Genomic DNA, 14,579 nt, shown 5'->3' on the forward strand with positions numbered 1-14,579 from the left:
ACACATAAGTCGCTCCTGAGTATAAGTCGCACCCCCGGCCAAACTATGAAAAAAACTGCGACTTATAGTCCGGAAAATACGGTAACTGTTTTTTTCTCCCGTGTGTGTTCTCATGTGATTAGACATGTGAGTGTGTGGATGACATTTACCGCAAACAGAACACCAAAATGTTTCTATCTTTTAAATCTTTTCTACTTACTAGTGATGGGTCCGGCAACACCGATGCATCGGCGCATGCGTCGAGCTCATAGAGCAAAACCCTGTGTCGGTGCGCGTACCGCTTTTAGAAAGTCACGTGACCGATCATGAGCTGTTTTGGTCACGTGACCGATACGCGAACTGTGTCGCACTGACGCCTCCTCTGTGCCCTGTGAGAGGGTCTTTTCTACAGCCGGAGAAATAATAACTAAGAGAAATCGTCTAAAATGTAATACGTCGGAAAAACTTTTTTTTTTTTTTTTTAATAAAAATGTGTAAAAAAATTACATTAAAAAAATTCCCAGTCCACAATCATCCACAACACGTTCTCTTAGATTTCCATGTTATGATACATGTTCACATTATTTATTGACTGTATCTAAAAAAGATAAAAATATATTTTTATTTAAATGAAGGTATGAAATAATCCTAAATGAAATACAATGACTTGGTTTTATTATTGTATATACTAGGGCAGGGGTCACCAACGCGGTGCCCGCGGTCACCAGGTAGCCCGTAAGGACCAGATCAGTCGCCCGCTGGCCTGTTCTAAAAATAGCTCAAAGAGCAACACTTACCAGTGAGCTGCCTCTATTTTTTAAATTTTATTTATTTACTAGCAAGCTGGTCTCGCTTTGCTCGACATTTTTAATTCTAAAAGAGACAAAACTCAAATAGAATTTGAAAATCCAAAAAAATATTTTAAAGACTTGGTCTTCACTTGGAATAAGCGGTAGAAAATGGATGGATGGATGGGTCTTCACTTGTTTAAATAAATTCATTTATTTTTTACTTTGCTTCTTATTACTTTTAGAAATACAATTTTAGAGAAAAAATACAACCTTAAAAATGATTTTAGGATTTTTAAACAAATATACCTTTTTACCTTTTAAATTTCTTCCTCTTCTTTCCTGACAATTTAAATCAATGTTCAAGTATTTTTTTTAATTTTTTATTGTAAAGAATAATAAATATTTTAGCTTCTGGTTTTTCGACAAAGAATATTTGTGAAATATTTCTTCAAACTTACTATGATTAAAATTTTAAAAAATTATTCTGGCAAATCTAGAAAATCTGTAGAATCAAATTTAAATCTTATTTCAAAGTATTTTGAATTTCTTTTAAAATTGTTGTTCTGGAAAATCTAGAAGAAATACTGATTTGTCTTTGTTAGAAATATAGCTTGGTCCAATTTGTTAAATATTCTAACAAAGTGCAGATTGGATTTTAACCAATTTAAAACATGTCATCAAAATTCTAAAATGTATCTTAATCAGGAAAAATTACTAATGATGTTCCATAAATTATTTTTTTAATTTTTTCAAAAAGATTCAAATTAGCTACTTTTTTTCTTCTTTTTGTCGGTTGAATTTTGAATTTTAAAGAGTCGAAAATGAAGATAAACTATGTTTCAAAATTTTATTTTAATTTTTTTCGTGTTTTCTCCTCTTTTAAACCGTTCAATTAAGTGTTTTTTTCATCATTTATTCTCTACAAAAAACCTTCCGTAAAAGGAAAAAAAAATGTACGACGGAATGACAGACAGAAATACCCATTTTTTTTATATATATACATTTATTTATTTAGCTATTCTTGTTTAAATCACACTTACGTGTAACTTACAAATGACAATATATTTATTTATTTAAGTGTGTATCAAACTGGTAGCCCTTCGCATTAATCAGTACCCAAGAAGTAGTTTTTGGTTTCAAAAAGGTTGGTGACCCCTGTACTAGGGCATAAAATCAGTGTCAGTTGAGTCGGTCCATAGGTTGCCTGTAGGGATTTTTAATGTCCAGCAGATGTCAGTATTTAGTGACACAGTATCGACACAGTATCAATACAGTTTTGCAATGTGTCGAAAACGCTTCATGACGCCTCATCAACCCATCACTACTACTTACTATGTGTTCTTAGGTGACCGGACAAACGGCTCCTTCGAGTATAGCTTTTGCCACAAACTGAACAGCTGAATGGTTTCGCTCCCGTGTGTTTCATTTGGTGTCGTGTCAAACCCTGTTTGTAAGAAAAGCTTTGACTACACACTGAGCAACTAAATGGTCTTTCTCCAGTGTGAGTTCTCATGTGGTAAGTCAAACTGCCCTTTTGAGAAAAGGTTTTGCAACAAACTGAACAATTAAATATTTTTTCTCCGGTGTGTGTTCTCATGTGTTGAGTCAAATTGCCATTTGTAGAAAAGCTTTTACTGCAAACTGAACAATTAAATTGTCTTTCTCCTTTGTGTGTTTTCATGTGGTCAGTCAAATCACCCTTTTCAGAAAAGCTTTTGCAACAAACTAAGCAATTGAATATCTTTTCGACTGTGTGTGTTCTCATGTGTTTGGTCAAATTCCACCTATGAGAAAAGCTTTTACAGCAAGCTGAACAATTAAATGGCCTCTCTCCTGTGTGTGTTCTCATGTGTAGAATCAATTGTCTTCTTCGAGAAAAGCTTTTACCGCAAACTGAACAAAGGAACGTTTTTTCTCCTGTGTGTGTTCTCAAGTGTTCAGTCAAACTGCTGTTGTGCGAAAAGTTTTTACCACAAACAGAGCAATTGAATGGTCTTTCCCCTGTATGCGTTCTCATGTGTACAATCAACGGATTCTTTAGAGAAAAGCTTTTACCGCAAACTGTGCAATTACATGGTTTTTCTCCTGTGTGCGTTCTCATGTGTAGCGTCAAACCGCTATTTTGAGAAAAGCTTTTACTGCAAACTGAACAATTAAATGGTTTTTCTCCTGTGTGTGTTCTCATGTGTATAGCCAAACGGCTCTCTTTTGTACATCTTGTACCACAAACCATGCAGCTCAAAGTTTTTTTACACGCCTTCTTTTTCGAGCAGTCGGCGTGTTTTTTGTCAGCGTGAGTCCTCATGTCACCTTCACAGTCTGCATCGCTGCTCAACGTTACTTCAACCTCGTCTTCAGCCTCACTATCTGATAGTGGAGCTAAGAGGTTGTCTACTTGTGGTTTCTCTTCATCATCCTCAGTCTTCACAGAGACAACAGTCAGTGGAAACTTGGTGTGATCAGCTTCCTCCTGAGTGATCCGGAGTTCCTCCTCTTCCTTTTTAATGTGAGGTGGCTGTGAAGTCTCCTGCTTCAAAGTGGATCTGACCCCCTGCAGCTCAGACGAAAGTTCTTCAGAATGACTAATCAGTTGCTGGATGTCTGAGGAACACAAACACGTTGAATGTGTTACGTTACGGTGCATAATCTTTGTGTTGTCCATAGGTCCGGTCGATTGTATGAACGTGATCGATGATAGTGATACATTTCAGGTCGATCAGCTGTTAGCATACACAAACTCGATCAAACATAGCGGAAAATATCTTTGACAAGTTATCTAGAGTCTTCAGTTAACCTAACCTGAACATGTTGGGAATGTGGGAGAAAGCCGGAGTACCGTATTTTCCGCACTATAAGCCGCACCTAAAAACCACAAATTTTCAAAAAAGCTGACAGTGCGGCTTATAACCCGGTGCGCCTTATATATGGATTAATATAAATATTTATTTTCATAAAGTTTCGGTCTCGCAACTACGGTAAACAGCCGCCATCTTTTTTCCCCGTAGAAGAGGAAGCGCTTCTTCTTCTATGGTAAGCAACTGCCAAGGTAAGCACCCGCCCCCGTAGAAGAGGAAGCGCTTCTTCTTCTACGGTAAGCAACCACCCGCCCCCGTAGAAGAAGAAGCGCGCGGGTATTACGTTTCATTTCCTTTGTGTGTTTACATCCGTAAAGACCACAAAATGGCTCCTACTAAGCGACAGGTTTCCGGTTCATGAAAAGACGCAATCTCTCCATCCGCACACGGACTACTATTTCACAGCAACTGCCTAAAGACTTTCAAGAAAAGCTGGCTACTTTCCGTGCATATTGTAAAAACAAGATAGCTGAAAAAAAGATCCGGCCAGAGAACATTATCAACATGGACGAGGTTCCACTGACTTTTGATATTCCTGTGAACCGCACTGTGGATACAACGGGAGCACGTACGGTGAATATTCGCACCACAGGGAATGAGAAGTCGTCCTTCACTGTGGTTCTAGCTTGCCATGCTAATGGCCAGAAACTTCCACCCATGGTGATATTCAAAAGGAAGACCTTGCCAAAAGAGACCTTTCCAGCCGGCGTCATCATAAAAGCTAACTCGAAGGGATGGATGGATGAAGAAAAGATGAGCGAGTGGTTAAGGGAAGTTTACGCGAAGAGGCCGGGTGGCTTTTTTCACGCAGCTCCGTCCATGTTGATATACGACTCCATGCGCGCCCACATCACGCTGGTTTTTAATATATTATTAAAGTTTGACTGACCTATCTGACTGTTTTTTTGACATTCCCTTTAGCGCAGTTAGATGCGGCTTATAACACGGGGCGGCTTATAGGTGGACAAAGTTTTGAAATATGCCGTTCATTGAAGGCGCGGCTTATAACCCAGGGCGGCTTATGGCGCGGAAAATACGGTACTTGGAAAAACAGAGATTTGAAGACCCACGCGGCGTAAAGTTAGACGTTACTGTCAGGTTCAAACACTGATGACATCTATTAAACAGACAAAGAAGCAAAGAATCAAACAGAGACAGAATTAAATTTGGCTCAATGAGGAGAGCGCGTAGACCTGTACCCTTGCACAGTGTCCCACCATGCTCTGACGAAAGATTGTACGCCTTCTCTTTTATTTGGACTTTCCCTGATTACATGGCAACAGCTCTTTCTAAAAGGGACAGGGGTCGTAAACAGCCGCCGCCTTTGGTTACAAAACAGTTCAAAGAAAAGGTCGGTTCAAAGAAAAGGTCGTAAACAGCCGTTGCCCTCTTCCGTTGTGTCCTTGGGCAAGACACTTCACCCCTTGCTCCTGATGGCTGCTGGTTAGCGCCTTGCATGGCAGCTCCCGCCATCAGTGTGTGAATGTGTGTGTGAATGGGTGAATGTGGAAATACTGTCAAAGCGCTTTGAGTACCTCGAAGGTAGAAAAACGCTATACAAGTATAACCCATGTAATATTTATCATTTAAAGGGACAGGGGTCGTAAACAGCCGCCGCCTTTGGTTACAAAACAGTTCAAAGAAAAGGTGCCTGGAGGGGGGTCAGGCCCTGCCTCCTCTCCGCTTTGTAGATCTCGGGTCAAGACAAAATATTCCTGTGGATTACAATACATCAAAGAAACCGACATCCTACACAGTGGAGTTTTACAAGCCTTTTGATTGGTAAGATCAAAGACAGCTTTTGCCTGCTCGCCGAGAACTCACTCAAACGCAACGTTTTGTGATAACTTAGATACAATTATTCTGACAGTTACTGTCAGTAGTAATGTCAAAATCTGGGTAGTATTCACAGGCTTGAGCAAGGAATGCATTAATTAACCTAAAATAAATTTCTCTTGAACTTTCTCTCCTTACTTTTGCAGAGGGCAACCTCTGTTTCAGAGTCAGTCATGTGCTCAACCCGCTTTACCACACAGTACTCAACGCCTGATCTTTAAGTAACAAATCATTTTTAATCAATCATTTTATGTTTTTAAAGGGGAACATCATCACCAGACCTATGTAAGCGTCAATATATACCTTGATGTTGCAGAAAAAAGACCATATATTTTTTTAACCGATTTCCGAACTCTAAATGGGTGAATTTTGTCGAATTAAACGCCTTTCTATTATTCGCTCTCTATTATTCGCCATTTTCTCAAACACCGAGTCAAATCAGCTCTCTTATTTTCCGTTTTTTCGACTGTTTTCCGTACCTTGGAGACATCATGCCTCGTCGGTGTGTTGTCGGAGGATGTAACAACACCAACAGGGACGGATTCAAGTTGCACCAGTGGCCCAAAGATGCCAAAGTGGCAAGAAATTGGACGTTTGTTCCGCACACTTTACCGACGAAAGCTATGCTACGACAGAGATGGCAAGAATGTGTGGATATCCTGCGACACTCAAAGCAGATGCATTTCCAACCATAAAGTCAAAGAAATCTGCCGCCAGACCCCCATTGAATCTGCCGGAGTGTGTGAGCTATTCAGGGACAAAGGACCTCGGTAGCACGGCAAGCAATAGCGGCAGTTTGTTCCCGCAGACGAGCGAGCTAAACCCCCTGGATGTCTTGGCTCACACCGTCCCTTATGCCACCGAAGATGATCAAGAGAAGAATATCGACCCTAGCTTCCCTGGCCTGCTGACATCAACTCCAAAACTGGACAGATCAGCTTTCAGGAAAAGAGCGCGGATGAGGGTATGTCTACAGAATATATTAATTGATGAAAACTTTATTCATTACTCGCGGTTTTACGTAAATTATTATACATAAACTGTGTTTACCAATAATTTACTGTATTTTCCGCACCATAAGGCGCCCTGGGTTATAAGCCGCGCCTTCAATGAACGGCATATTTCAAAACTTTGTCCACCTATAAGCCGCCCCGTGTTATAAGCCGCATCTAACTGCGCTAAAGGGAATGTCAAAAAAACAGTCAGATAGGTCAGTCAAACTTTAATAATATATTAAAAACCAGCGTGATGTGGGCGCGCATGGAGTCGTATATCAACATGGACGGAGCTGCGTGAAAAAAGCCACCCGGCCTCTTCGCGTAAACTTCCCTTAACCACTCGCTCACCTTTTCTTCATCCATCCCTTCGAGTTAGCTTTTATGATGACGCCGGCTGGAAAGGTCTCTTTTGGCAAGGTCTTCCTTTTGAATATCACCATGGGTGGAAGATTCTGGCCATTAGCATGGCAAGCTAGAACCACAGTGAAGGATGACTTCTCATTCCCTGTGGTGCGAATATTCACCATACGTGCTCCCGTTGTATCCACAGTGCGGTTCACAGGAATATCAAAAGTCAGTGGAACCTCGTCCATGTTGATAATGTTCTCTGGCCGGATCTTTTTTTCAGCTATCTTGTTTTTACAATATGCACGGAAAGTAGCCAGCTTTTCTTGAAAGTCTTTAGGCAGTTGCTGTGAAATAGTAGTCCGTGTGCGGATGGAGAGATTGCGTCTTTTCATGAACCGGAAACCTGTCGCTTAGTAGGAGCCATTTTGTGGTCTTTACAGATGTAAACACACAAAGGAAATGAAACGTAATATCCGCGCGCTTCTTCTTCTTCTACGGGGGCGGGTGGTTGCTTACAGTAGAAGAAGAAGCGCTTCCTCTTCTATGGGGGCGGGTGCTTACCTTGGCGGTTGCTTGCGTAGAAGAAGAAGCACTTCCTCTTCTACCGTGAAAAAAGATGGCGGCTGTTTACCGTAGTTGCGAGACCTAAACTTTATGAAAATGAATCTTAATATTAATCCATATATAAAGCGCACCGGGTTATAAGCCGCACTGTCAGCTTTTGAGTAAATTTGTGGTTTTTAGGTGCGGCTAATAGTGCGGAAAATACGGTACATTCGTCTTGTGTAATGCAGTATTTTGTGTCTATTTAGGTATGGTTAACCTGAGTGTTGAAATCGTGGAAAAATATATGTTCTTAGCGCGCCTGAAATGGGCTGTCTGCACTCTCAAAGTGCATGTTGTTGCCAAATGTATTTCATATGCTGTAAACCTAGTTCATAGTTGTTAGTTTCCTTTAATGCCAAACAAACACATACCAATCGTTGGTTAGAAGGCGATCGCCGAATTCGTCCTCGCTTTCTCCCGTGTCGCTGGCTGTCGTGTCGTTTTCGTCGTTTTCGCTTGCATACGGTTCAAACCGATATGGCTCAATAGCTTCAGTTTCTTCTTCCATTTCGTTTTCGCTACCTGCCTCCACACTACAACCATCCGTTTCAATACATGCGTAATCTGTTGAATCGCTTAAGCCGCTGAAATCCGAGTCTGAATCCGAGCTAATGTCGCTATAGCTTGCTGTTCTATGCGCCATGTTTGTTTGTGTTGGCTTCACTATGTGACGTCACAGGAAAATGGACGGGTGTATATAACGATGGTTAAAATCAGGCACTTTGAAGCTTTTTTTAGGGATATTGCGTGATGGGTAAAATTTTGAAAAAAAAATTCAAAAAATATAATAAGCCACTGGGAACTGATTTTTAATGGTTTTAACCCTTCTGAAAGTGTGATAATGTTCCCCTTTAACTAAAATGTAAACGCAAAAACACAGCAAATGCAGTTACGATTGAAACTAGTCCACCTGACTTCAATTATGTGTTTGAGACACGACACAACCACAACCCTTGTGTGGTGTTCGGGTCTGTGGGACCCGCTGTCATTTTTTTTTTTTTTTAAAGAAAGAAGATACAATTAATTCATTTTTCAAACTGAGACTCACTGACTTTGGCTCATTTTCTGTGAAGAACATATATCAGAATACATATTTAATGACCACACACCATACACCCCCCCACACACATTTATATTACATAGAAGATGTCCGGGGCTAATAGAAGTGTGGAAATTGATGTTCTGTGTACCACACACACACACACACACACACACACACACACACACACACACACACACACACACACACACACACACAGAAGGCCAAGACAGGAGGAGGACAGAGTGTAGGTCCACAGAACATCAGAGGGTCAAATGTGCGAGAAAATGAGAGCAGACAGTGTTGACAAACAATGTTGCAACCTTGTGTGGGAACCGCAGGTGCAGAAACACAAAAGAAGAATCCCTGTGGGATGCAGAAACTGGCATAGAAAATTTCCTTGCAACGTTCATATTGTTGTTACTCAGCCAGCGTTTGTGGGTCTGATGGACCCGTTGCATTTTGTGGCTTTTAATGCCTCACAATCAAACACTTTTATGTTCAAATACTGAACAGATGTTTATTGGGATAAGGTAAACATGTCTTGTTTTCATGAACAATATAACCATACTTGCCAACCCTCCCGGATTTTCCGAGAGACTCCCGAAATTCAGCGCCTCTCCCGAAAACCTCCCGAAAATATCCAGATTTTCAGCCGGAGCTGGAGGCCACGCCCCCTCCGGAAAGCACCGGGACCTGATGACATTCCGGGCAAGGTGCTTTAGGCAGTGTTTTTCAACCACTGTGCAGTCTGGTGTGCCGTGGGAGATGATCTAATTTCACCGATTTGGGGTAAAAAATATTTTTTGCAAACCAGTAATTATAGTCTGCAAATGATGTGTTGTTGTTGAGTGTCGGTGCTGTCAAGAGCTCGGCAGAGTAACCGTGTAATACTCTTCCATATCAGTTGGTGGCAGCAGGTAGCTAATTGCTTCGTAGATGTCGGAAACAGCGGGAGGCAGCGTGGAGGTAAAAGGGTGTGTAATGCTTAAACCAAAAATAAATAAAAGGTGAGTGCCCCTAAGAAAAGGCATTGAAGCTTAGGGAAGGCTATGCAGAACGAAACTAAAACTGAACTGGCTACAAAGTAAACAAAAACAGAATGCTGGACGACAGCAAAGACTTACTGTGGAGCAAAGATGACGTCCACAATGTAACATCCGAACATGACATGACAATCGACAAAGTCCCCACGAAGAAGGATAAAAACAAAGTAGATGCGGGAAATATCGCTCAAGGGAAGACCTGAAACTGCTCCGGGAAAATACCAAAAAAAGAGAAAAAGCCACCAAAATTGGAGCGCAAGACAAGAAGTAAAACACTACACACAGGAAAACAGCAAACAACTCCAAATAAGTCACGGCGTGATGTGACAGGTGGTGACAGTACACCTACTTTGAGACAAGAGCTATATTGATGCATGCTTGGTTATGCTTTAAAGTCATATCCAACAATTGCGACAACGACTTTTTACTTCGTTGTTTAATGATTTCTGCTGGTGGTGTGCCTCCGGATTTTGTCAACACAAAAAATGTGCCTTGGCTCAAAAAAGGTTGAGCTTAAGGGATGTGCAGTTCTCACAGACATCTTCAACATCTCGCTGACCCAGGCTGTGGTACCATCATGTTTTAAGACGGCTACAATCATTCCAGTGCCAAAAAAAACACAATCTCCTCCCTCAATGATTACCGCCCCGTTTCACTCACCCCCATCATAATGAAGTGCTTGGAGAGGCTGGTAAAGGAATATATTGTCTCCAGACCTCCCCCCACATTCGACCCATACCAGTTTGCTTATCGCCCTAACCGCTCCACAGAGGACACCATCTCCTCTGCACTCCACCTGAGCTTAGAACATCTGGAAGGAAAGGACACACACGTGCGGATGTTGTTCCTGGACTTCAGCTCAGCATTCAACACCATCATCCCGCAGCACTTGGTGAGCAAACTGGTCCCCTTTGGATTCAATACCCCCCTTTGCAACTGGCTGCTTGACTTCCTCACAGACAGACCCAATCTGTGAGAGTGGGCAACAACACCTCCAATGCCATCTCCCTGAGCACCGGCTCCCCCCAGGGCTGCGTCCTGAGTCCGCTGCTGTTCACCTTGATGACTCATGACTGCTGCGCCAGGTCCACTACTAACCACATTGTGAAGTACACGACAGTAGTGGGCCTCATCTGTGACAACAATGACATGGACTACAGGGAGGAGGTGAAACATCTGGTTGACTGGTGCAGAACCAACAACCTGGTCCTGAACATTGACAAGACCAAGGAGATCATCGTTGACTTCAGGAAGCACCAGTCCAGCCACGCTCCACTCTTCATCAACGGCACAGCAGTGGAGATAGTAAGCAGCACCAAGTTCCTGGGGGTGCAGATAACTGACAATATAACCTGGTCCCTACACACCGGAGCTCTTGTAAAAAGAGCTCAGCAGGGCATGCACTTTTTGCGTGGGATGAAAAGAGCACAGCTCCCTCCCCCCATTCTCAGCACATTCTACAGAGGCACTATAGAGAGCCTGCTGACCAACAGCATCTCTGTCTGGACTGGAGCCTGCAATGCCTCAGACTGGAAGTCTCTCCAGAGAGTGGTGAGGACGGCGGAAAAGATCATCAGGACTCCTCTTCCTCCTATCCAGGAGATGGCAAAAAGCTGCTGCCTGACCAGGGCTCAGAAAATCTGCAAAGACTCCTCCCACCCCCACCAAGGACTGTTTTCACTGCTGGACTCTAGAAAGAGGTTCCGCAGCCTCCGTAGCAGAACCTCCAGGTTCTGTAACAGCTTCTTCCCTCAGGCCGTAAGACTCTTGAACGCATCATAATTAAATGATCCCCTCAACTTCCCCCAAAATGGATTAACTCGCTGGAATAAAAAAGACAATACAACAAACATCCATAAACGTGGACGCATGTGAAAAAAGTGCAATATATTTATCTGTACAGTAATCTATTTACTTCAGCTCTCACTGGATCGGTTCGCAGCCGAGTGTGAAGCGACTGGGATGAGAATCAGCACCTCCAAGTCCGAGTCCATGGTTCTCGCCCGGAAAAGGGTGGAGTGCCATCTCCGGGTTGGGGAGGAGGTCTTGCCCCAAGGGGAGGAGTTCAAGTACCTCGGAGTCTTGTTCACGAGTGAGGGAAGAGTGGATGGTGAGATGGACAGACGGATCGGTGCGGCGTCTTCAGTAATGCGGACGCTGTATCGATCCGTTGTGGTGAAGAAGGAGCTGAGCCGGAAGGCAAAGCTCTCAATTTACCGGTCGATCTACGTTCCCATCCTCACCTATGGTCATGAGCTTTGGGTTATGACCGAAAGGACAAGATCACGGGTACAAGCGGCCCAAATGAGTTTCCTCCGCCGGGTGGCGGGTCTCTCCCTTAGAGATAGGGTGAGAAGCTCTGCCATCCGGGGGGAGCTCAAAGTAAAGCCGCTGCTCCTCCACATGGAGAGGAGTCAGATGAGGGGGTTCGGGCATCTGGTCAGGATGCCACCCGAACGCCTCCCTCGGGAGGTGTTTCGGGCACGTCCGACCGGTAGGAGGCCACGGGGAAGACCCAGGACACGTTGGGAAGACTATGTCTCCCGGCTGGCCTGGGAACGCCTCGGGGTCCCACAGGAAGAGCTGGACGAAGTGGCTGGGGAGAGGGAAGTCTGGGCTTCCCTGCTTAGGCTGCTGCCCCCGCGACCCGACCTAGGATAAGCGGAAGAAGATGGATGGATGGATATTTATATATATTTATTTATTTTAAATATATATATTATATATATATATATATATATTTATTTATATATGCACCTTATTGATTTTCTTTCCTGCACTACCATGATCTTATGTAACAAAATTTCGTTCTTATCTGTGCTGTAAAGTTCAAATTTGAATAACAACAAAAAGGAAGTCTAAGTCTAAGTCTTGTGTTTTGCTCTTCCACTTTCTTCATTTGGACTTTTGCATTCTTTCACCTCCTCTGATGTGAACTCCACTGCCTCCGGCTTCCTCCCACCTCCAAAGACATGCACCTGGGTTTAGGTTGATTGGCAACACTAAATGGTCCCCAGTGTGTGAATTTTGTCTATCTATCTGTGTTGGCCCTGTGATGAGGTGGCGACTTGTCCAGGGTGTACACCGCCTTCCGCCCGAATCGAGCTGAGATAGGCTCCAGCACCCCCACGCCCCCCCAACCCCAAAAGGGACAAGCGGTAGAAAATGGATGCCTTCTTCATACCTGCCAACTTTTGAAATCAGAAAAACCTAGTAGCCAGGGTCCAGGGGTTGCAGGACCCGGTAGGTCCAGGACAAAGTCCTGGTGGGGGGTTCAGGTTTCGCCCCCCCGACGCAAAATGATTATTAGCATTCAGACAGGTTAAAATGTTGCTAAAACCATCACTTTTCTATCAGTCACAGTGACTTTTCAAAACAAAAATATTACAGCAAAAATCATATGGGTTGATTGACATGTTTATTCTGTAAGCTAACTTCAATAGTTTGAAATTATTTTGACAGTTAATGCCAGTTATCCTGTCAACCTTTCACAAGACTTCAATTTGTTCATTGAAAGTATAAACACTTTTTACAGTAAACAAATGGTAAAACAGTACTAAACAATTCCATTAAAAAAAAAATTGGTGTCATTATTAACTTTCTGTCCAAGCTTGTATAATCTACTGCCTTGTTCAATTGTAAAAAATATTCTGTGCCTAAAATTCACATTTCTATCACAATTATCATACTGTAAACATGGTAAGCTAACTTCATTAAAATTAATAGTCCTGTCAATAGCATGGAATTACAATTCAAATGTAGTTTTTTTGGAAGCCTTTCAAAATAATTCAAAATATGAAAAATTAATGAAAATTAATTTAAGCCATCAGACACTTGAAAAGTGACACATCACATCTCTAATGTAATCATGTGAACTTTTCAACAGAAATAGCACTGCAAAAATATTAAGGACACACTTCTGTATTTTGGTAGTTATGCTGTCAACATTTAACAAGATTTCTTCAACTTGGACTTGAAAGCATAAATAGTATCAACACTTTTAACAGTATAACAGTACTAAACAATTCCAATAGATAACATTGGTGTCATTACCTTTTTGTTTGCTCAATTATTGCCTCCGTAAATAAAACTTCGGCATTTATCACATCCAAAGAATCTGTTTGGGCGACGAAAAACGTTGAAAGTTTTCCACTTGTATCGCTAGCAACGGCATTAGACTTGTGTTTTTTTGTCCCAACGTGGTCTTTTACATCGCTAATTCCTCCGTGTCCGATCGAAAAATCTTGTCTGCACGAGGTGCAATTCGCGTAGTTTTCACCCTTTTTGGAACGGATAATTATTCCCGGATAGGCTTTTGAATATTCTTCACGGAATGACTGCAGCTTTCTTTTCGGTTTAAGACTCGTTTGCGATTTTTCTCCGGCTGATTCCATGATCGTTCGCTCGTTTGGAAACAATGGCAACTGGTGCCTCGTGCTTGGCAGCGGTGCTATAAATAGCCTCGCGCATGGCATTCGGAATGGCTCGATAGGAAGTTACGGGAAGCAGTGTCGATTGTCATTGTTGTTATGCGATTTCGTGAATAAAACTTTAAAAAATATATTTTTTTAATTAATGAAAAACCGTATTTTTTATCACTGCAATCGTAACCCGGAATAGGTTGATGAAAACCGTACTAATTACGGGAAAACCGGAGTAGTTGGCAGGTATGCTTCTTCAAGCTAACAATCATGGCGGCTCTTTGTTTACATTGTTGAAATAGGCCTTAAATTAGCTTCCAATTGGCAAAACTTCAAGTCACTCACCTTCATCTTTCGTCTTTATCTCCGTTGGTGATTTGCTGGAAGTTGATTCTCTTTCACTTTCACTTTTACATGACGTCGCCATCTTAGCATAGCAGTAGTCGTCCATCTTCTATCACGTCTTCAATCTTCACTTCACATATCGCTCCAAACTCAATGCACGTTTCGTGGCTTTGGAAAATACCAATTGAGATATTTGTTGCTATATTTGCTGTGAATCATATGACTTTAAGATCGTGAATTCGAAGAATCTCCGAACAACCATAGCATGCGGTCTTCGTCTTTTTGCTTGGCTTCAAGTACATTTGCGCATGCGCT

The 14,579-nt window shown here is 42.3% G+C and overlaps 1 protein-coding gene across 1 annotated transcript; it reads right to left on the reverse strand.

The window, feature by feature from the left end:
* Positions 1-1,954: 1,954 nt before the first annotated feature.
* LOC133619221 (uncharacterized) lies at positions 1,955-14,579 on the reverse strand. Its single transcript, XM_061980159.2, has 2 exons — positions 14,265-14,579; positions 1,955-3,371 (listed from the first exon to the last, which is right to left on the reverse strand). Exons 1-2 carry the CDS (start codon positions 14,368-14,370, stop codon positions 2,095-2,097), a joined length of 1,383 nt encoding a protein of 460 aa, XP_061836143.2. The 5' UTR covers positions 14,371-14,579; the 3' UTR covers positions 1,955-2,094.

This window comes from Nerophis lumbriciformis, linkage group LG20, assembly GCF_033978685.3.
Source record: "Nerophis lumbriciformis linkage group LG20, RoL_Nlum_v2.1, whole genome shotgun sequence".
In the NCBI taxonomy this organism is placed as follows: Eukaryota; Metazoa; Chordata; class Actinopteri; order Syngnathiformes; family Syngnathidae; genus Nerophis; species Nerophis lumbriciformis.